The sequence below is a fragment of the Falco peregrinus genome, chromosome 12, assembly GCF_023634155.1.
Source record: "Falco peregrinus isolate bFalPer1 chromosome 12, bFalPer1.pri, whole genome shotgun sequence".
NCBI classification, from domain to species: Eukaryota; Metazoa; Chordata; class Aves; order Falconiformes; family Falconidae; genus Falco; species Falco peregrinus.
The window spans coordinates 16,845,072-16,868,532 of record NC_073732.1 but is presented as its reverse complement, the minus strand read 5'-3'; the positions used below and the strand labels follow the sequence as shown (position 1 = coordinate 16,868,532).

At 46.5% G+C, this 23,461-nt stretch overlaps 1 protein-coding gene across 5 annotated transcripts in view; it reads left to right on the top strand.

Annotated features, from left to right (window-relative positions):
- Positions 1 to 21,919, top strand: part of TP63 (tumor protein p63) — an 87,348-nt gene extending 65,429 nt beyond the window's left edge. For 3 of the 5 annotated variants that reach the window (XM_055817440.1, XM_027787333.2, XM_055817443.1), the window contains exons 4-12: positions 555 to 670; positions 997 to 1,106; positions 1,388 to 1,524; positions 2,565 to 2,647; positions 3,707 to 3,843; positions 15,385 to 15,542; positions 16,471 to 16,615; positions 17,510 to 17,603; positions 18,852 to 21,919. In XM_055817440.1, coding sequence (XP_055673415.1) covers positions 555 to 670; positions 997 to 1,106; positions 1,388 to 1,524; positions 2,565 to 2,647; positions 3,707 to 3,843; positions 15,385 to 15,542; positions 16,471 to 16,615; positions 17,510 to 17,603; positions 18,852 to 19,148 — 1,277 coding nt within the window. In that variant the 3' untranslated portion in view covers positions 19,149 to 21,919. Of the gene's footprint in view, positions 1 to 554; positions 671 to 996; positions 1,107 to 1,387; positions 1,525 to 2,564; positions 2,648 to 3,706; positions 3,844 to 8,467; positions 8,874 to 15,384; positions 15,543 to 16,470; positions 16,616 to 17,509; positions 17,604 to 18,851 lie in introns of those variants that run through there. The other 2 variants (XM_055817441.1, XM_055817444.1) reach the window with 2 other exon arrangements.
- The last annotated feature ends 1,542 nt before the right edge of the window (positions 21,920 to 23,461 follow it).

Genomic DNA, 23,461 nt, shown 5'->3' with positions numbered 1-23,461 from the left:
TTCTGCTGCTGCGGCAAGCAAGCATGATTTTTCAAGTTGACCATTAATTAAATGCATATTTCTTTTGCTGCTTGAATCTTTTTTAGCTCTGTAGGATCAAGATTGATGGGAGGGAACAGAAGAGGACTAGCAACTGATAGGGAAGAGTAGCAATTGAGACCTCAAGGAATTCACTTTGTGTATGCATTAGGGGGAGGAAAAGAAAGGCTTTCAGCTGCTGTGAAAATCCGCGTGGGGTTACCTGCTGGAAGAGTTACTGTGAACTGCGATTAAGCTCACATTTGGGCTCATTTAGTCTGGGATCTTGGGAAGCCCGTGTTCAAGTTTACTCACAGGTGTCCAGCATGAGCTTAAGGAAGTCTGTGTTGCCTTTGGTGTCTGGCAGCAGGGACCTTGGAAAAGGGATGCTTTGAGGGCTGGGAGGCACATGTGTGCTCTGATAGACCTCTGGGGCTAGGTGCAGGGATTTTCCTTGGTGGAAGATCTTGCTGCCCTGTGTGTGACCTTGCTTCACTGAATGGTGTCTCTTGTTTTTTGCCTCTTTTTCCTCGCAGGGCAGATTGCGCCTCCCAGCCATCTGATCAGGGTGGAAGGGAACAGCCATGCTCAGTATGTAGAAGACCCCATCACTGGGAGGCAGAGTGTGCTGGTCCCCTACGAGCCACCCCAGGTACGTTGTGAACTCAGGGTGGTGGCATCCCAGCACACAAAGGGATTGGGATTGTGTAACCCTAGTCAAAGGAGTCAGGGTCTTGTGCTTTCCCCATCCTCATCACAATGAATCCTTTCTTCCTCTTTGTCAGAAATGAGCTTTTAAACACCCTCTTTATCCCATGAGAGCAGGAGTTCTTCATGTCTTTTAAGGAAGCCTTGTGCTGGGGCCTATGTCGTGCTAGACTGATTGCAGCACAGCTGTAGAAGTACAAGAAGGGAGCCTGGAAAAAGCAGAGCTTTCCATCCACCATCTCCTCTGTTCATCCCCTTTGTCTCATCCAGGTTGGTACGGAGTTCACAACAGTCTTGTACAACTTCATGTGTAACAGTAGCTGCGTGGGAGGGATGAACCGTCGCCCAATCCTCATCATTGTGACACTGGAAACCAGAGAGTAAGTAGCGCATCATGAGTGTAGCCGTTTGCTTGAGAGGTGGCCTTCTGGCCCCTCTTCTGCTCAGGGCAGCATTGCATATCCTTAGGGACAGTTTGATCTAAGGGGCCACAGAATGTTTTTCAAATCGTTGCAGTTGGGAGTTTCCCAACATCTGGGACATCTTGACTGGGAAATGGGAGGTTTGAGTCTGTCTGTGCATGGTCTGGTGTGAAGCTGAGGGATGCTGCTGACCCACATCTGAGCTGCCAGCTGACACTTCCTCTCACCTCTCTTCCCAGTGGGCAAGTCTTGGGCCGCCGATGTTTTGAAGCCCGCATTTGTGCTTGCCCAGGCAGAGATCGCAAAGCAGATGAGGACAGCATCCGCAAGCAGCAAGTGTCTGACAGCACAAAGAATGGTGATGGTACGAAGCGCCGTAAGTAGCTGGCAGAGCTGGGCAGATTGCAAATTGTGCTGTCACAGGGCGCAGGTGTGACCCCACCGCTTGTGCCATGGGGACCGAGCGGTGCTGTGCATGGGCTTGGAGGCAGAAGGGCCTTAGACGTTTGTTCTCCCAGGGTGAATGAGCCTCAAAAATGAGCTGGTGTTCACAAGCTGGGTTTGTGGGCTCCCTTGCAGTGCTGCCTGCGTTGATTAGCCTTGCCTGGCTGGAGGGGGTGTTTACTTGCCATCCTCAAGGTACATGTCTGGGACTCTGTAACCACTTTTTGAACCTTTACTGCTTGGTTAGGACTGCGCTGTCATTCTCTGCTCCTTATAGCCAGTGTCTTGGGCTGTGGCATATGTCTTCCAGCTACGGGGAATCTAGATTAAGAGTGCACATAGATCCTGCTGTGCATCGGAGGTACTCTGACAGGTAGCCTCTCTCTGTGCTCTAAAGAGCGCAGTGTACTCATCAGATATGCAAGATGTGGAAACCCAGCATTCGTTTCCCCTGTACGCTCAGTGATGGCACAAGGCTGAGCAGCAGGGAAGCAGGTTTCAACAGGAGGCAGATTGTAACGGAGCTTCATTTTTGCAGTGAATTCTGCACGCTCCCTGCCTCTTGCCTTGCCTTCCTGGATCACTGATCCACCAATAGCTCGTGAGCACTGTTAAACTAAAGCTCTCAATCTTCCCTGCAAAAAGCCGGTGCTGATTCTAGGTACAGAATTTGTTGGGGTTGTGCCGTATATCCAGCACTCCTCGGCTGATGTGTTTCCCCAAGCAGTATGGCCACACAACATCTGCAGAGTCATGTCTGCCTTGTGGAGCCAGGAGCTGCAAGCACAGTTCTGGAGGGGCTCAGGCACAGACCCTTTCAGAGCACTGCAGATATGAGCTGAGCTGGCCATGCACTTCATGTCTCTGTGTGTATCTCTTTTTTTCTTATTTTTCTTTCTTCCACTCGCGCACACACACACACACACCCCCCTTTTATTTTTTAATGGGATGCTTTTGGGATTTCTCTTCTAGCTTTTCGACAAGGAACGCATGGCATACAGATGACATCTATCAAAAAAAGACGTTCCCCAGATGATGAGCTCTTATACTTGCCGGTGAGTTTTCTCCATCTTTGCATTTACCTTATGTTTAGTATCTTCTTCCATGACTTGAGGCAAGTCAGCTGCTCACCTAGACCTCAGAGAGACCTGGGGATGGGATGTGGGATTTTTTATTTTTTTATTTTTTTATTTTTTTATTTTTTTATTTTTTTATTTTTTTATTTTTTATTTTTTTATTTTTTTATTTTTTTATTTTTTTATTTTTTTATTTTTTTAATCCCCAGAGCTACCTATTTTAAATACAAATTGCAGAGGGAAAATACGAAATATCCCATTAGCTGCTGACTGAGAGTGGCTTGTGCAAGGCACGTGAGAATATCCCAAGGGATCTGTCTGTCCTGGTGGAAATGTTGTCCTGGAGACTGAGTTTCCCTCGTCTGTCATTTCTGGGCCTGTGGCACTTTAGCTTTCTCTGGAGATAATGGGTGTTGCCTTACTGACAAAGGTGGATGCTCCTGTGGCTTTTAGATGTATTACCAGTGTAATGTAGTGATAGAAGTGATATACACTGTATTAAGTGTTTGGATTAGAAAGGGCAAGAAGTATCCATAACTGGCCATTTAGCTGCTTCCCCATGAGCCACACTTAGTTGAATAAATCACAAACCATGGTGTGCTCTAGAGGAGAAGGGAGATCCAAACCTAACACCCAAATTTAAGTACTCTTTTTAGTCCTTGCCCCTCCCGCCACCCTCCACCCAAGGCATGTAAGATTCAGCACCAGATCTGCTTATATCAGAGGCAGATAATGCCATTGCCTGTCTAACAGATTGGATCAGAATATTGCTTTTGGCTGGCAGAGATTTACATCGAGCCAGATGACAACCTCAAGATGTTCACTAGCCTGCAGTGTCAGATTATTGCTCTTTAACATTATCTGCTGTACCTCTAGCACAAGGCTTAGCGGTTTTATTGCATATGCAGTGTATAAACAGAGCATTTACATGCTGCTCAGGTCATTTACTTTATCTAAAAGTTGCTAAGGTGGCCGTCACTAAGGACCATAGAAGCAGTTCTTTAAGGCTTTTCTTTTCCCCCTCTTCCCATGATCCAGGTGAGGGGACGGGAGACGTATGAAATGCTACTAAAGATCAAAGAGTCCCTGGAACTGATGCAGTACCTTCCCCAGCACACAATTGAGACCTACCGGCAGCAGCAGCAGCAGCAGCACCAGCACTTGCTCCAGAAGCAGTGAGTATGAGTATGCTTGCAGCGACCTGTGCAGTGAGGATGATGGGGAAGGGGAGAGAGGAGAGAGACACAGAAGGCTTCTGCACAGTTGTTCATAGGGATATGGTGCTCAACCAAGAGCCAAGCACTTGTAGAGTACTGCATTGGCAAAATCCTTTCCAACAGCGCACCTGTTTGACCCCATGGTCAAAGCTGGCAGAAAACGATGTCAGGAGTTTGGCCACAGCCAAGTTTCTGTACAGAACTTGAAAGACTCTTGAGTTTGAGATCCACATTTCATGACCTGTGCAATGGGACAAAGCAGTCCTTCGCCAAGCACACGTCCTGACTGCTTGCAAGGTCCCCCTCATCTCACACAGTTCACCTTTTGGCCTCAGAGGATGAATGAGGACAGGCTCGGTCCCTTGTTTCTGACTTCCAGCCGGAGCCCAGGGCGTAGCGCAGCCAGGCAGTGCCATTGCACAGCCTGCAGGCAGAAACCTGCTGCATGTGCTTGCCCGACCTGGGGGCCACAGGGTGGGTGCGCTCTGCTCCCCTCTGCTCTGTGGGAAGGGCAGCAAGCGTGGAGCCATCTCCATGCCTTCTGCCTTCTCCAGGGTATCCATCTGAGCATCTTGTCAAGAGCTTGTGGAGCTGGGGCTGTCAGCACCAGCTCAACCAAGTGCTTAGACTCTACTACTGCGCATCTCTGGTGCTGTTGGAAGGCTGGTGTTTCAGTGGGATATAAATACCATAGGTTCCACAGCTTTAAAACGTGAAGATGAAAGTCATGAGTGAAGATGAAACAAGTAAGAATTCCTTTGTGACCAGTGGGTGCTTCAAAGACAGACTCTATGCCTGCCCTTTTAAAGTGTTTTTAAAATCTGTACTTTGTCACTGACTCTCCACATTGCACACAAGAAACTTTCCATCTGGGCAGGCATAGTCCCTATCTGAACTCAGCTGGCAGGGCTGTGCCAGGATTGCTTTGGGTGGTGTAAGTGCCAGGAGGACGAGGAGAAGAAGGGCCAAATAAGTGTCTGGTTTCCATTTTCCCCTCTGTTCCCAAAGCTTTGCAGTAACAGGGACTGAGTCAGAGCTTGACTTCCCAGACGGAGTGTAAGCGGTGTCATTCATGGGCATGCATTGCTTCACCTGCTGTATCGGGTGACAGAAAATAGCCCCCCGGGCTGTAGGTAGCCACCAGCGGTAGTGCTTAGGATCTCACGCGTTCCTGCTGGTAAGCTCACGCATCAAGAGGCTGCTGGTATAACTCATTCCTCTGCAGAGGTTAGCACGAGGCCAAGGCACCACATAAGTCCGACTTGAGCCTGTAGGGATTTATTTCGGTGCCTTGGCCTTGTCTCAGGACTTCTGCAATACCGTGGCTTTTTGCCAGATCTCTGCATGTGTTCACATTTCAACTTGTGTGTTTTTAGTGTCAGCTGGAGTCTTGTGGAGGTGTGAAAGAAGCCTTGTGCCAAAATGGCTGGAGCATCCAGGGGCTCCGGACTCTTTTGGAGGGCACTTAAAATTCTCATTATTATTACTATTTATTTTTATCAGTCATCTACACTGTTTGTATATACTATAGCTTGTATTTACTAGCTCCTAGGCTTTGCGGTCTTTGTGCATTCAGCTGCATGTCTTCAAAGCTCCACCTGAACTACAGCCATTTCAGTTGAGAAATGGTTTTGTAAGCAGAAATGGACGGCAGCAGATGACAGCTTTCACTTGGTGCTGACAGTTGCTTTGCCATAATTACTGTTTTCATTCTTCCTATATCAATAGGATGGGTTCCTGGCAACTGAGGTTGGTATTTGTGTTACCTTTAAGACCAGCATGTATAAGTCCGGCCATTTAATTTAATGAAACTTCTTTTGGCATGTCTCATGGCGCTTTTCCAGTTATAAACTCATTTTTCTCAGCTGCTGAGTGTGCTCAGATACTGAGGAGAAAGATTAGGAACTTTCAAGGATACCAGGAGCAGGGAGAAAAATAACTTACAGTGTTTGTCCAGAGCTGCTGCAGTTGTCTCTGCCGACAGCCTGCCATCCACAGGGTCCTCTGTGCTGAAACGTGTGGTCAGGCAATAGTTTCTTAGGTGCAGTTGGGTTCTGGTGCTTTTTCCTCAGTAATCCAGGGTATGACTTAATTCCTGAAGGAATGTGTTCAGGGCAAAGGGGCATTTAGGCTGAAAAGACCATAGATGCAATTGCACCCCAAAAAATTGTAAAGGAGCTCAATGGTCTTGAGCTTCAGGTCTCAATGTGAGAATTTGTAGGAGCTGGTTTGGGTAAAAGCAGCCTTGCCAGGTGGGTAGGTTGCTGGGGGATGTCCTGCCACTGCTCCCTTGTCAGGCTGTCCAAACTCAGCAGCACTGTGACTCCTTTGCGAGTCTGTTCTGGCTTTAAAAGAAAATGCCTTTAACTTTGTAAGGTAGGGATGTACTTTCAAAACTCTGTCTCTGCTTTTGTTCAAAGTATATGTTAAAACCGGGAGCTAGGAAAGTGCATATGCAGTGACCAAGTTCGAATGTGCAGGAAGCTGTAGGGTCCCAGCAGGGCTCTGTGGAGCTGGAGTGTTGGTGAGTTGCCTTTGGCTCTCTCTTCTCAAAGTAGAGCTGCATCATCCATATGTGCTCCACAGTCAAGCCTTGGTAGAGGAATTGCTTGATTTTACAGTTTACTTGCCTGAGCAATGGCTAACATAGAAAAGCTATCTAGGTGTGTGGGAAGAAGTTTTCCTTTCATTCCTCCAACATGGAAAGCTTCAGCTTTTTTTTGAAGAGTAGGAAAAGCAAGGATGAGATTAGCATGGTGAAAGGTGGTTTTAAAAATATAAATCTGTCATTTTGGAAAAAAACTGTATAGTTACTCTTTGTGCACATACAGACCAGCATTGCATTTGGTAGGCCAGCAGAGGTAACTGCCTTACTGTTCTGGAATAAAAAGGACAAATCTGGTGACAATCAGAAAGCTATGTGTCCCACAAGATGACTAAAATACTGCAATGCTTCACGTTGTGCCAGACCACAATCTTTCTCTGTCTCATCTCCTCTCTGTTTGCTCCTTTGTGCATGGTTTTCTCTTATTTACTGTTATGCCAAATACCTTCATGATCACAGGTGGGAAGTGGGGGGGGGTGGGGTGGGGGTGCTGCATTTTCTATTCTTCCTTTTCACTGCCAGATCCTGGGGTCTATATTTGACCAGCAGAACACAAATTTATTAAGAATACTTCCTTTTTGTGGTCTGTCACCATTTAGAACATGGATTTGCCAGAAGACCCCTGCTGCCAGGGATACCAGAGGTAGCCTGTGCTTTGTTTAGGAGGGAAGGTTTCTTTGATACTCTGCTGTGCAATACTTTTACCATCAACATTCCCAGGGAGTATCTGCACGGTCTTTAAGGGTTTCACTAGAAAACAGGTTTTCAAGTTCAGCAAAATTTCCTGTGGTGGGTTTCACCCTGCTGAGCACTGTTTTCAGAACAGTCTTTTTTCAATTGGACGTAGCATAGAATCACAGAATATCTCAGGTTGGAAAGGACCCATAAGAATCATAGAGTCCAACTCCCATGACTGAAGGATTTTCACAAAGTCTTTCAATGGCTAGCAAGAAGAGGACTTTTGTGTTCGAGCAGTATCTTATCTCAACAAATGTTCCTCTCACATCAGCAGGGCTGCAGCCTACCAGCCCACTGGCTGCCTTTCTCAAACTAGTGAGCAGCACAGCTCTTTATCCAAATGAGAAGGAATTAACCCCGTAAGTGATGTATGACAGAGCCAAACTATGCAGTGCCTGGAGTGCTCCAGCTGAGATGGGAATTGCAAGGATCCCTATGCTTGCTGTCGTGGGTAGGGGGCTGGGGGGGAAGGTATTCTTCATACATCCACCTAGTTTTTCTCATTTTTGGTGTGGAAGCTAGATTATTGCATGGCTTGGTTTGGCTCTGTAGCGCTTGCTTGCATGTGTTGTGAGCTCCAGGCACTTGGATAGAGTTCTCACCAGAGAATGGCCGACGTGAAAGTAAGTGAGAAAACAAGTGGGATTAGGTATGTGAAGATGTGCTGCATTGGCTTCGCTGGCTGCAAGGGTGCAGTGCCTTCTGCATCAGCTGGCAGCCCCAGGGACCCCTCTGCTTTAGTGCAGAGGGTCCCCCGGCTATGAAAAGGGGAGTAGTTGAGATGTAACTATTATGGCCCTTTCACAGTAGGCACCATCCCTTCTCCCTAACACCAGCTTCTGGGTTTTAAATAACTGAAGTTTGAAGCGGGGTCAGTGGAAGCTGCTTCTCTCCTTTTCCCCTTTTAACTGGGTGCTTTATTTTATTTCCTCTTGTATTTGCCACTGGAAACAGTATTGGGGCACCATTTGCAGTATGAGACTGGAACATAGAAATCAGATTTTATTCCCACCTAGTTGTTTTCTCTTCCTTGCCAAGCACTTGCTTGTTCCTCAAGCTTTCCAGCTTTCTAAATCTCCTGTCACATAACCTCACTGTAGGTGCTAAGACATCTGCTTTTCCCCTCTTTCAAAGCCCATACTGTGATCATGAAGGTGGAAAGTGACTGTTTCTCTCTCGGTGGTTGGCACAGGGTCCTGTACATTCATCTTTTTCTTTTCTCTGGTTCCTTCTCTACAGTCTCCTTTCGGCCTGCTTCAGGAGTGAACTCACGGACTCAAGGAGAGACCCTCCCAAACAGACCGATGCCATCCTAAAACATTCCAGCCCCCCAAACCCATCAGTATATCCATAAACAGAGCTGGTGGGGTCACTTTGTCCAGCTGGCGGGACTAGGAACAGTGGGGCAAATATACAGCCTGATAGCGACAGAGTAAATAGTGAGAGTAATCTTCCGAAGGGACTCAAACTTTGCAAAAACAACAGACACTTCAACAGACCTCTTAACCATAGCCCGTAGCATTGGGAGGTTGGGAACCATGATGTCGTCCGTTTTGGTGTAACATTTTCTTCCTGTTTTTGTAACATGTTGATACTCTTTCCTCTTCTGTATGTGTGAAAATCAGCAGGGTTTCTCTGAGCAGGTCTCAATTTTAAAATGCTTCTTGTCTTGTTTAAATTAAAACGTGTTCATGGGCTGGGAGGGATGAAAGGGGGTGTTTAAAGAGTATGTGATAGTAAATTTGGCCTGTTGAATGCTGGTCATGCAGCAATAGTGCAAGTAGCTGAAGTATTTGTACTGCTGGACAGAGGGAGGTAATAATTATATCAATTGGCACTGGTAAGAAGTCGATTTTATTTTTTTCTGTAGAAGTGCCCACTAATTTGGCTTCATGAATTGTTTCCCCTCATTTTTAATCTTAAAGGGTCTGATCTAAAAATACATCTAAAATTGTAGGAAAGACGGGGTGACTCTGACTTTGCACCAGCACCGCTGGCATTAATCCAGTTTTGCTGAACTTACGAAGGTCCTTCCTGACTGTGGGCTTGATCTAAATGGTGGGCTGAGCTGCACAAGTTGAATGTGAGGTTGAAGTCTTTCTGTATAATGACATCCGTGTGTGCTCAGTATCCCTATCCCTTTGCAGCTGAGCTTGTAAAGGCCAGAGTGTACAAAACTGCTCATTGCCCAGCCTGTGGAAAGGGGTCAGAGCTTGCTCCTTTCCTTGCAGATGTTTAGCAGTTATTAGATGTTGCCTTAGAGTTTTCATCAGCCCTACTACGTTTTAGCCCATCACTCCAAACCTCATAGTTCAAAGGACAGCAGTGCCAGCATATGTTGCAGTTGACTTGGCCAAGTGGCCTCAGGCCATGCCCACCTTGTCCATTAATCCTGCGACCAGTGGCTTTTGCTTATTGTGTCCATGAAGCGCATCCTGGCTTAGCAATTCCTGCACAGAAGATTTTCTTAGCAAGGACTTGTAAATCCTTACACTACTTCTATCAAACGCTACCTCTGAAAGCCATTTGTATGGGGCTTGACAAGGAGGATTTGAATCGTTTGGAAAGTTCATCTCTAAGTGTCAAGCCCAGACCAGCACAGAGGAGGAACAGGCAAGTAACATGCTGCGGAATTAACCTGGCATTGCTGAGCATGGCACTGGGTGTGGATACTGGTAATGAGGGAGGAGCCAGTTGAGGGTGGGCATGATGCCTGCTGTGGCTCTTCCCACTGAGAGGTGCCCAAACATCCTTACATGAAGAACAGCCCCTAATACTGGTAGAGAAGTGTCTTGCAACCTATGCCCTCAGGCAGTGTCATCTCTCCCGAGGAACCCTCTGATGTCGATGGCTGCAAGAAACAGAAATGTGAAGGAATTACTGAAGGTCCGTCAGGAATGCTGCTCCCTGAGGGCTGGTGTCTGCCCATATCAGCCATGGTTGGGGAGCAGAGCTCGATGGCAAATGCCAGTGATCAGCAGCCCCCAAGAGACACAGGGGGTTGGATCAGTACTGATGGGGACCTGTGTGCCTGCAGTGCAGTCCATGCTGGATTTATCTGGGGCAGGTACATACCCAGCTCTGACACACTTGTGGTTAGGCACAGCCTGAAGAGACGCTGCCTCCCAAATGCAGAGCGGGCCTCCTGGCCACCCACCAAGGATAAAAGCCTGATGCAGTGGGAGAAGACTCTTATCTCTGAACATCACACCATCCGCTTCCAGGCAGCAGAGCTGCGATCCGAGCAGGTGATGACTTGTACTAACATCTCCTTTAAGAGCCGTATCCCATCGCTGGATATCTCCTTCATTGTCTTAGCAAGACTTGTTCTACCATAGCAGTATGGGGGAGGACTGATGGAAAAGAGCCCCCAAAACTGTGATTAAGTATAAATAATAGCTAATTAAATGCTAGCAGTAACTATTTCATACAGTTGCAGCTCTACCATCATTCCTTGTGTAAAGCTAACCAAATCAAGTGCCTCTTTACTTTGCCTGGAAATTTCAGGAAGCACTTGGAGATCACAAAGCAGACAACTATTGCTCTGTGCCACCTTATTTGGGAGAAGAAAGGCAATGCTATTTCTTTCCCTCTGAGAGGTGGGCATCTGAAACTGCAAAGGCAGCCCAGGCACAGGATTATACTTTGCGCTGTCAGTCTGTCCTTCCAGTGAAGGTTTATTCCTGGATCTTGGTCTTGTCTCCTTGTGGATGGCAATACTGGGACACACTAATCTGTGTCTAGAGCTCTGCTTCAGGGCCTATTCACGAGCAAGTTTGAGGAGGCAGCCCACCAGATAATACAAGACATCGGCAGCCTGCACTGGGAGATTCCAGCCCATGCTACAGTTGGTCAACTGGTCCAACCTCTAAGAAATCTCTTGTACTGTGATGGGCAATGCAGCACCTGGGACTTCCACCAAACAAGAATATAAATTATTTGGATCCAACTGTCCTCTGGAAAGGCTTTCCTGTTTGTCCTCCTTACCTGTAAGAGGATGATGATTGTGAAACTGGTCTTTAATGGTCACTTGGTTTGCTCTTCAGCTATAAGGTGCATATTCTTATTTTTTTATCAAATAACTTAGAGCTGGAAGCAATTGGAGCTGCTTCATAGCCTATCCTCTGCAGATAAAAGAAGAAAACCTTTTTCCAGCTGTCTTTTGATTGCTTCTTTGTCATCTCTGGGGCTTCAAAGTAAGCCTTTTCCTTTCAAGGAATACCGGGTGGACTAATTGAGCCTTATCAGTCAGGTCATATCAATCTATGTCAACTAGTTCATGTATATCCACTTGCCATATTATAGCTCCATTCCCTGGAGAGCAGATTGCATCCACTGCGTGCCTTGGGAAATTCCCATACCTGAAATCTAAGGGGAGTTGTTATTGCCATCCTTATCCCCGTGCTGTAGTTGCTGTCTGCCTCATGCCTGTCAGAGCTTCCCCTTTCCCTGCTCCCAGTTAGTTACCAAGCCTACATACCATTTCTGTGGTTGAGAAGATGCACTATTGCTTGCTATAGAATAGCAGCTCTTTGAGATATGGAGAGCAAGGGTATCTCTCTGCTATTTAGTGTCCCACTTCATGGGCCTTCAAAGTGGATGAGTGCAACTGAGCATCATCTATGTCATTTGTGTGCCATTACTAGACTACATCAGTGACATCTCAGTGTTATGCAGCCCAGTGGGCAACCTTAACTGAAAAAACATTGCCAATGGGCACGCTGACCATGTGTGAACTTGGGATGTATCCTTGCTGCACTTGCTGTGGCTACAGTAAGGAAAGGCAGCCCGGAACTGGATGGCTTTGATTCCACCGGGTCTCTGCATTGTGACTAGCTCTAGGGAGTATTCAGGGATAGCAAAATGTCGGTGCAAAGGGCTTGGGTGCAATCTAAAACTCTCTGAGCCTGAGCTGCCCTATTCTTGCACTTAATGAACCTTTGATGTCATTTGCATTAAGGCTGCTTACATGACGGTGTGCTCATCTAATGTGAATGAGGACTCTGGGACTTGTCTACTGAATCAGGTAATTGGTCTATCCAAGCAGTTTCCTACCTCTGGTGAAGGGCTGATACCCAGCGAGCTGGGAAAGCACGGAATTTATACAAGGTAACCTGTGACCTGAACTGTGCTTCATATGTGGGAGAGGAAGGAAGTTCCTTCCTGACCTCCTCAGATGATCAGTATATGCCTTGAAGCATGAGAGGTGATTGCCCTCATCTGAGCTTGCATAACTACAGATGTTATTGGCTAAATAATTACATAGTCTCTTGAAGAGAGAAAAATCAGTTGCAGAATGTGACTCAGTGCCTTTCATATCAGACTGTTCCAAGAAGTATAATAGTCTCTTAATTGAAGTCCTTATACCTTGATATTAAAATGCATTTCATTGGCATTGATATCAAAGAAATGTTAATGCTCCTACTTCTAATCTTTCTTGAGACATAGTAAATATAATTTTAATGAAAACCACTGTGCATGACACTCTTATACCTGTTTTTTAAAAAAAATGAGAAAAAAAGCAATATATTTTAAATGAATCCTCAAAAACCATGTAGTCTGTGTGTTTAATACCAAAACCATTTTCTTGTGTTTCTGAGGCTGTGGCTATGTTGATGTGTGACATTAATTTTCAATAAAATTTTGCATCTTCGTTTATCTTGGGACTTTTCTTTGGCTAGATGACTTTCTCTAGACCTTTTATAAATCCACTCATGTGATGGAATAGTTTAGTTGAAAGAGCTATGGGTATGAAGAAAAATACTTTTGTTTCCTGTTTTATTCACTTGAGCTTGATTGTCTTAGTCTTGATTCTTGTATGAATGAGATAAGAATGGAGTCCTTAAGCTATATGTTAAAGTTTGCATTTGTTTTCTATAATGTAGGTTGCTTTGGGTTGGCTTGTGTTTGCTTGCTGCTTTTTTTTTCTTTAATCCCTGAAGTATTTTGTATTCTCCTAACTACCTTTGCTGAGATCACTGTTGGTGGTGGAGAGGGCAAAGTTAGGCCCACTACTGACCTCCTCGGAGACCCTTGTTTCATAGCAACGGTCATCCTTTTAAAAATAAGTTGAAAGTCATGAGTTTTTAACAAAATCTGTCGTGGGCTTAAACAATGCAACTAAATCTTCTTGGGGAAGTCTTTGCTGATTTCATTTGGAATTTCATTGTGTATGTGGTGGCCTACTCACTTGCAAATTGTGCAGATTTTGCCCTAAAAGACTACTCAGTCTTAATAACGTGTATTAATTTCAGCTGAGGCTTAGTTAAGATAGGTGCCCAAACCTGTAAAGTAGAAACATTAATTTTGGTCCTAAACCCAGAAGCCTCTTTAAGTTAAGGGTGGTGTCAACCTGACTTGAATTTCATGGCTGACCTCAACTTTCATAATTGGTGAATTGAAACCTCAGGTCTGAATCATTCCCTTCACCCTGCAAAGTTGGGTCTGAGCTTCATGGCTCGGTTTCACTTCCCCTTGGGAGTTGCTGCCATCGTTAATATTAATTTGTGAAGCTTCTTGTGCTTTCCACTTCCTTGAGTCTATGAAGTTTGCTGGATCTTGTCCTGCACCTTCACTGCCAAAGGACAGTTCACACCCTTCTGTACCTCCTGTAATTGTGTAATTAGGTAACATTTCTTCGGGGCCTTAGATACTCTAGCCTGTTAGCATAGATGTTTTCTCCACCCAGCACTGCAAGTCTTAAAAGTGCAGGAAGCTGGAGACAATGTAATTGTATGAAACTTGACCTTGAGTGCTGAAGGTTTTAATAAATTATCTAGGAATAAGCCTTTTCTTTCCTTTTACACTTTGCTTATTTGAAGTAATAACTATTCTCTTTGCATAGAAGGAAAGCCAGTTCCCGGGAATTGGTGTGACCAGTTATACCCAGACTAACAAGTTTCCCAATGGGAAATAAGGTGGGAATGTGCCCTTACACATTCACTGTGGGGTCACCATGATATGGCCAAACGAGTGCCAGGCTCCATGGCAAGCCAGGCAACCTCTGCTCACTCTGCTGGCCGAGCATGGCTTGCAAGGGTACGTTGTGTCCGGGAAGCATGCCCGCTTCCCCAGCGCCTTTGCCCAGTCTTGCAAATCCTCCTGGTGTCAGAGAGAGAAAAACCTGCTGTCTCGTGGCATGGCGGTGCTCTGCCAATTGTGCTGTTGGACCCACTTTAATGATCATTTTCTGCATATCCCAAATAAGACCCCACTCCAGATGGGATGCCACAGCCGTAACTCGATCTGGGAACTGGGCTGCTGTTCAGAAGCGGTCTGGTCTTCGCACACTGGATCGCTTACGAGGCAGGGTTGCAGCTGGGACCCTTGGGGCTGGGCAGGGGGGAGCTCACCAGCAAGCTTCTCTGGCCCAGTTCATGGATATGTTGGATGGAGTTTGGGGCTGTCTGGACTTGAGGGAGGCTAGTGTTGTTGTCAAGTGGTAGTAGGAATCTGATACTCTTTGCAAGTGGCCTGCGGGGTTTGGATACCAGGTTCTTCTTAACACCAGCGAGAGCTGCATGTCGGCGTCGCAGGCAGCTCTGTCCATCTCAGTAGTACTGGTCCCTAAGGTGTACGGAGTCTGTCTGGAGCAAAGAGCCTCTGGCTATTATATATACACCTGATGATAACCTGATTATATGAGTAACCAGGAATTTTTGAGAAACCAAGGTCGTAAGTATGACCTGATCTGGAAATTGTTTCTGCAGTCAGGTTTTAGAAGTAGTTAAGATGGTTTGAGAGAGCTTCCTCAGTTCTTGTTCTTATGAAAAAAGTCTTTGACCACAAGGAGAGCTTAACTTAAAAATACTCCTTTTGAGTTTTGGCAGCTGTTTGCTGGCTTTGTGTATGTTCTTTTCAACTGAAAAACGTACATAGAAACTTTTCCGTAAATAAAGCATTTGAACCAAAAGTGAAGCTTCCTCTTACTGGTATTTCACCATTTGTTTTTTTAAATGCCCAGAATATCTGGGAAACGTCTTACTTCCTGTTGACTCTCTCTCCAGTGAACTTTTATCTGTGATGCTCCCATGGCATCAGTGATTTCACTAGCAGTAGCTCACCACTACCACAAGCAGAAAACATAGTTCCTTGGATGCTTAACTCTTAATAACCAATTGCTATGATTACTGTCCTAACATCTCTTTGGTTTGCAGGACCTCCATGCAGTCACAGTCATCCTACGGCTCCAACTCTCCACCTCTCAGCAAAATGAACAGCATGAACAAGCTGCCCTCGGTCAGCCAGCTAATTAACCCTCAGCAGCGCAATGCCCTGACCCCAACCACCATCCCTGACGGCATGGGAACTAACAGTAAGAAACCCTTGCTCCTTCTTCTCCTCTTCCATGTGTGCTCCCCGCTAGTCTAGGCAAGGAGACTTGGCATCACCAAGTGGCTAGTGTTAGGCTGAGGAGCCCGGAGTCATTTGCTGGCTGCAGAACTGAATATTGCTCACTGCTGTGCCATGGGGCAAGGCTTCAGCATCCTGCTCTGAGCTCAGAGGGGTGAACAGAGCTACTTCTTGCTGCTGGTCTGGCTGGCTGCACTGTCATCTGTCTTTCAAGATTTGTTTCTTCTTCCTTTCCCAGCAGAGGAGATGCAAATGTTGGCAAAGTTTTTTTTCCCTCCGTTCAATTAAGACACTTCTTAGTTTCAAAGGAAATATCTGCGCCTCACAGCTCTGTAACCTGCTTCCTGAAGAGTGCCCAGCAGCCCTGTAAATCCAGGATGACAGACATGGTTCTGGGGCTGAGTTTTGTTGGTTTTCTTTTTTTGGGTTTTTTTTTTTTTTTTTTTTATTTCAAAAGCACTGGACTTTTGCCCACACCTGTTGCTGATCCCCTTCGGGTGTTCTCGGTGTCTCTGAAAACAAAGCTGTTTGGCTTCTGTATTGGGTTACTCTGCTGGCTCTGTCCTCCTGCTCTCCCGTGGCAGGGAAAGCAGAGACGAGGCTTGCTTAGGTTTCTACCGAGCCTGTCTGTAAAGGAAGGTGACGCGGTGGCGCTGCCGACAGTTGCTCCAGTAAGGGGAGAGCGCCTGGAGGACTGTCTGTCATCTGGTCCTTGTGCAGTCATTGCAGCCCTGCCTGAAATTCCCCGTGAGCTTGCTCCATGCAGGGCTTTGCAGGGGGTTGAAGGCTGCTTCAGCTGCGGGTGCTGTCCTTCGGTGCCATGCTGGGGGCGAAGCGGGGGTCTGGGGATGCCTGGGTAACAATGTACTCCTCCTTCTTCTCTCCTCCAGTTCCCATGATGGGCACCCATATGGCCATGACGGGTGACATGAATGGCCTCAGCCCCACGCAGGCGCTGCCTCCTCCCCTCTCCATGCCTTCAACGTCCCACTGCACCCCCCCTCCTCCGTACCCCACAGACTGCAGCATCGTCAGGTGAGCTGGAGCAGGCTGCCTGGCGCACGTTTCCCACCCACAGGGAGTGGAGACCTCATGCTGGGAGCCTGAAGGGTCCTGCCAGGTCCCTTGCCCCGTTCTCCTGGAGCACTGGATCCCAGTGGGTCTTGGCAGTCCTAGGGCTGGCACCCTCTGGGCACTGAGCCTCAAACCCCCACCTCTGAGCAGCTGAGAGAAATAGGGACATTAGGACTGCAAGAAAGCCAGGGGATGCAGCATCTGTTGGACTGGTGGAGCTGAGGGTGCCAGGCACTCTTGCAAACATTTCTTGTCTCTTTTTTTCTGGTTGGTTGTTTTTTTTTTTTCTTTGGTTTGTTGTGGTTTTTTCCCCTTTGGTCACTCAACAACCCATGGCTGGGGTCAGAAGTCCTTCTGCCCTCCGTGAGGTCAAATAGGTTGAAAGATGCTGCCCATAAAAGAAGAATCCTTTACGTTTAGGGAGGAATGTGCTGATTTGAAGTATTTTGTGTGCATATTTCTGAGCCCCAGACCCACTGCCTTGCTGACGCCCTCTGTCCATGCAGCAGGCTGCCATGAGCTCAGCCACCTTCTGGGTGAAGTGACCTGGCAGGAGGGTCCATGTGAGCCTTTCTGCCCCAAGATCCAGGCTGTGTAGCACCAGCTTTTGACTAAAGCAAGGTGCTGCCACAAGGGTTGTCTGCTAGGTGCTGAGCTAAAGGACTCCCTCACTTGTTTGATGTGGCAGTGATGTGGCTTGCTGGCCTGGAATGTCTTGGAGAAGGTCAAGCCAAGGGTGAAAGCTTTGTTTCCTGTTGCTGTAGGTTGGCTGAGTGTTTGGTTTTTCTGTGGTTTGGGCTGTTGCAGCCAGGGTGATCCTTTTTTCTCTCTCCTTCCTTCCTTCCTCCTCTGCAGCTTCTTAGCGAGGTTGGGCTGCTCATCCTGTGTGGATTATTTCACGACCCAGGGGCTGACCACCATCTATCAGATTGAGCATTACTCCATGGATGTAAGTAACTCCTCACCATTTCCTTTGTTTGCACTCCTGGCCCTGCTTTAGGAATGGGTCAGAAATCCCAGACTCAATATATTTTTATTTTTGTATGATTAGTTTGATTTAAGGCTGTTGCACACAAAGAAGACTCGTTGTGAGGTGAAGAGAGGCTAGATGCAGGGCCAGCATCGTAACTGCCTTGCCTGGTACAGAGCAAGAGTGTCTTCCCCTCACCACCACGGTGTTTTAACCCCCAAAGTGGCACGCCTGCTAATTCCGCAGGCTTAGTTTCAGTTTACACTGCTCTGAAACACCTTACTCGCCTGCAGGCAAGTAGGCTGTCCAGAAGTGGTCTGCATTTCCCGCCCCCCCCCCCGCCCCCCCTGCTTCTGTTTTCTGGCCTTACCTTAATGATCTTCCCTTGCCATTGGTATCTCAGCCCTATTTGGGGTGGTTTTTTTTCTTTTGCATGGCTTTTGCTGCAGGGTTGCTGCTTCCTCTCCTGCACCATTGCTCTCCTCTGAGCTGGCTGTCCCATTTTTTTTGCCCCGAGACTTTGCAAGGCTGTGGTGCCTTTGCTTCCTAGCGTGGGCTGCCTTCCTTCTGCTGCTGCTCTGATTAGAAAAGCTGACCCAAATTAACCAAAGCTGGTTGCTGATTTTTTCAGAAGCTGATATTGCATTTCCCAGAATTTAGGTAATGCTACCCTCAGATTCTGTTCCAGAGATGATGGGGCCTCAAAGTCCAAGTTTTCTAAGGTTATGTGTCTGTTCTTAAATTTTGGTTGTGTTCAAGTAATTAAGGCAGTTCCTACAGAGTCAAACCCAGACCTTTGAATACTGGAGCTCAGACTTGGATACTAAAATCCTTTTGCAGGCTTTGAAATAAACACAGGAATTTTCAAAGCTGTTGAACTTCTGCCACCCAGCATCCCCCACCACAGACAATCAGATCTCCCTGAGGTTGTCTTGGAGGTCTTGCAGTCCAGTTAAACATCTAGCTTTAGGTCACCATATCTTACGCACAGATGTGTGTTTTATGTAACTTCAAAACACCCCTTGTGTCATTAGTCCTTGCTGCCTCATGGCTACACATGCTTGTTCAGCATTAGTAGCTTGTCTTCTACAGTGCGTCATGGCCACCTGGATTTTGGCAGCTTTGTTGGTTAATAGGCATTGGCAGGGTGACCCAGAAGCTGCTTCTACTCCTAGAGCCCAGCTTGCCCAGAGGCTTGCCTGTTAAGCCCTCTACCTTGCCTTGCAGGATCTGGTGAGCCTCAAGATCCCGGAGCAGTTCCGCCATGCCATCTGGAAGGGCATCCTGGACCACCGGCAGCTCCATGACTTCTCCTCCCCTCCCCACCTCCTGCGCACCCCCAGCGGCGCTTCCACCGTCAGCGTGGGCTCCAGTGAAACCCGGGGGGAGCGGGTCATCGACGCGGTCCGCTTCACACTCCGGCAGACCATTTCCTTCCCTCCCCGTGACGAGTGGAACGACTTCAACTTCGACATGGATGCCCGGCGCAACAAACAGCAACGCATCAAGGAGGAAGGGGAGTGAGCCCTGCGGACCTTGCTCCACCCCGCCTCGGCCACAAACTGCTCAGCCCCTCATTTGCCTGCCTTCTGCTTGGTACTGCACCCCTGGACGAAGGGCAGAGGGAACCTTCTTGCTCACCCATGCTAGGTTTTGCCCTTGATGCTGTCTAGGTCATACTCCTGGACCACACGACCTCCACCCCAGCTCTTGCAAGGGGAAGAGCTGAGCAAAGGGGGAAAGCGGGTGGTATTTCCTTGAAAGCCGTTGACCTTCTCAAGAAGGCATTCTTGTTTCGTATTTTCCTTTGGGGAGAGGGCTTCTTTTCTTGACTTTTGAATCCTCACACACCTTGTGGGTGTCCTGACCTGTAAATTTGTTTCTCTCATCTAGCGATTCTGCTTTGAAAAGCAGGAAGGTTAAAATAAATGTTTAAAAAGAAAAAAAAAAAAACCAGCCAAAAAAACCCCTAACTCCAAAACCATATGCAAAACCCCCAAAGCTACCAAACCCTGAACTGGCAGTTCATCTGAAAAATAAATGGGAATCGGTCTGCTGAACGTTGCACTTAAAACAGCCTCTTCCCACGGAGCTGAGTGCTCTGTTCATGTGTAATACTCTCCAGCGGAGACAGCACATGCACTTTGCTGGGCAGGCCAGCGCTTAGGGTCACCTGCAACCCACTTTTTTCCTTCTCCCTCACCTTCTCTGGGAAAAACCAAGCCTGCTGTCTCTTCTTGTTCTGAATTTACATTCATGTGTATGTCCTGGTTTGCTTGTTTCATTATATAAACATAAATACAGCCACTGGTCACTCCTGAATTCTGCCCCCCACCCAACCTTTAGCCGTTCTGTTCTACTACTGACATTTAAGCTAGAGAATTAGGCTTTGCCACATATGCAGCCTGGTTAGTTTAGCACAAGGATTTGCCTGCCTAGCCTCCAGTTGAACAGAGGACCGACTGAGAGATGCACACTGATTTGTAGGGATTCAGTTATCCTAAACCCAGACAATCTTTTATTTAGACCATGCTAGACTGGTTTCTAGAACTGTCTTTAGATATACCTGTAATAGGCTGGAGCCTGTAGGAGTTTCTTGCTGGTGACTACAGACTAAGTGATGAGCAACTAGAAGTGGGGAGTAAAAAAAAGAAAGAAATTTCCAATTGCCTTGGAACAAGGACCAGTTCCTGGTAATAAGTCATGTTTACATGAGAAATTGATTTTTCTCTGTTTTTTCTTTATTGGTTCTACAGCAGCTGTGCTCTGAGGCATTTCCTCTGACTGCCAGTGATCCTGTGGACAAGTAACTGAACAGAGTGTGTGTTTTCACATTTATCTTGGCCAGGGTAGTGAGACTTCAACGTATACAAAACAAACCTAAACTGAGGAGCTCGGCTCAGCACAGCTGCTTTCAAGTTGGCTTGCTCATTTTAACAGTAAGCCTGACTTTTTTTTTTTTTTTTTTTCCTTGGCTGGAGAAAAATGAAAAAAAGCAGCTTAAATGACTTGTCGTTCTACCTTGCTACAACCAAATAATCTTGTTTCAATGCAGTGGCTGTTTTCTGGGCCCTGCTGTGTGCCACGTATTTCATTTAGGGTCCTATATTGTTAGCATCTTCCTCCATCTGTCTGTTGCGCCAGGTCTATGTTGCATTCAAAGACTGCCTTCCGTTAACTGTGCAAGCCTCTTCTGGATAGCTCTAAATGGTACTGCAAGATGGTTACCCTGTAAAGTGTATGTATATACATATTTTTTTGTATGTGTAATTTTTGTTTCCTACAGCATAACATGCCAATTTTTATTTCTTCTTGGGCTACCGGGTCTGACAGAACCACAATAAAATGTTGTTTGTTTTTCTGGTTTTTTTTAATTATTATTTTTATGCAGAATGCTTACAGTATACCTTGTAACAAATGAGTCACCACTGGACAAATATATTTGTATTTTTCATACTGAGATCCTGGTGTTACTTTGCAGTTGAGGGGGGAGGGGGCTGGTACTGAAAGCCTGTTTTATCATTTTATTTTGTAACACTTCAAAGAGCAGTGTCCTAGATTTCAAAGTATTTAACATGCTCAGTGTGAAAACTTACATGTCTTTTTTTTTTTTTTTTCTTCTTCTTTTTTTTTTCCTATATGCTACAAAAGAAGCGAGTCATCCTGCTCTTGACTCGATGCAAGAATTAATTCAGCGGGGCAGCGTTAGTGCGGGGAAAGTGTTAGTGCAGGTACTTTGCAAATTCCTGGAGGTGAATTAGGCTGTTCCCTTCTCACCTCCAAGGTTTTGCATCTCCATTGTGTAATCCTTCTGAGCTGCTTCAGTATTGTACAAATATTGATGCAAAAAATACCGTCATTTTAGGAACTAGAAAGCTTCTGACTATAAAGGTTAATGCAGTTAATGCTGTGCCCAGAGTCTGGGTGCAAGAGCTTCAGTATCTGCTTTTCAGTTCAGCAGTGAGATGGAGCTTTTCTGCTGTATCACTAATGATTTAAAATATATGCTGTGAAAACCTTCTTTCTACTGTATACCACTGTGGAGCCCACTTCTGTATAACTGGAATCTTCAAGTGAGTTTGAACTGCTGTAGCTTTTACCCTCCCCTGTAGAGCTGTGATTTTTTGTTTTGTTTTGTTTTGTCTTGTTTTGATACATCAAAGCATGTGGGTTAATTGAGCTGAGAATCTGCCAATGCTTGTAGCAATGACAGTGTTGCCTGCACCAAGACCTGTGTGTGTTTTGGAACACCTTGTTGTTGAAGTCAATGAAAATAAAAGCCAAACTGAAAATGACACTGAATTCCCAAACAAATTTTCTTGCCTGTGCGCCTTCTTGGAAATGAGCAGGAGTCTTTTCTACTGCTTCCTCCTCTGAGCAGATGGGGCTTAGTGTCGCCTTTGCCCACATGTGCAGTTTTCTCATCCCCACGCCATCCATGTGTTATAAGGTGCCATCATGCACCCATCTGCCTTCTTTCTGCCAGATCAAATGGGTTAGCTCCTGTAAGCCTCTTGCTGAACTGCGAGATCTTCTGGGTTTTGCATCATTTGCATGGCTCTTTTTTTGGCCTTTCATTGGGCTTCTTTATTCTGTCTCTGAGCAGGACACTGGGACATGCCCCGTGTTCAGTGTCCTGCTCAAACACAACAGGGCTGTGACTGCTATATGCACTAGCTGGAGGGAGGGAATCTGCCTGCTCAAAGTGCATGGTCAGTGCTGCCCTCTCCTACCTCCACACTTGTGAAATAGCCTTGCATGGCCACCTCCGCCATTCACCTCAGAGCTTGGGGGGGTTGTCCTTCTTATTTAACTCGCACCAAAATTTTTCTGCATCACCTCATACACCCTCTCTCCTACCAAAACCTTTTTTCTTTTCTTTTGCATCTCAGTTCTTCCAAGGATTTGAAAGAAGAGCAGCTCAGAGCCAGTGGGGTAGCTGTTCCGAAAGTGACGGAGTGGCTTCCATCAGCTGGGGGCTTCAGTCTATCCATGGACCACCACATTAATAGCCCAACTTCATCAGTTGCTTCTATGTGGGGTCCCTGTCTCCTACAGGTTTCCTGGGTTATGCTTGGGGGAGGATGCTCAGGAAGAGCGAGTGTCCAAAAAAACCCCACAAAGATCTCGTAAGAAGAAAAGGCCATGACTTTCTGTAGAAGTGAACTTTCACATTTGCCATTAGGGCAGGGAATGCCTGCCTGATTTCTTTGATTCTGGTCGCTGTTTCTCTTCCCTTTTGCTGAAGGATTAGAGAAGCAGTTGTCTCTGGATATCAATATCCAGAGGCATCAGTCCCCTGGTTGCACTCTGGCAGTCAGGGATTGCTTGAATGTGGTGTTAAAAACTAGCATGTTGCCCTCAAAGAGAGACATGCTACTACAATGGCTGCAAGAATTTGCTGTTTTCAGCTTATGGACTCTTTGCCTCTAGACGAGCAAATTGGATCATGTAAAATAGAATTTCAGTTTCCATTAAGTAGGTAGGCTTGAAATAAGTTTGCTGATGGTTGCAGTTGCTATCTGCTGTGATCCACTGCAGGCACAGGGAACTTCTTCATTGCTTATGTTACAGCAAGGGTTTCAGTGCTGAGGAATCCCAAACTGGCACGCTCCCTTTTGCCCTCCGCCCGTACCCATTGGAATTTTGTCTTTGGATATTGGGATGCTTCATATGCAGGCATGAAGTTTTCAGGGCAGGGATCCATCACAAGCTTCCAGGCTTTGCAAGCCTGGGTGGACCTCTGAAGACGTGCATGCCCTTCCATGCTGTTGGTTTTAAGTGTGCTGAACCTAGCAGTTCCCTGGAATGAAACTTATGCGGACACAACAAAACTT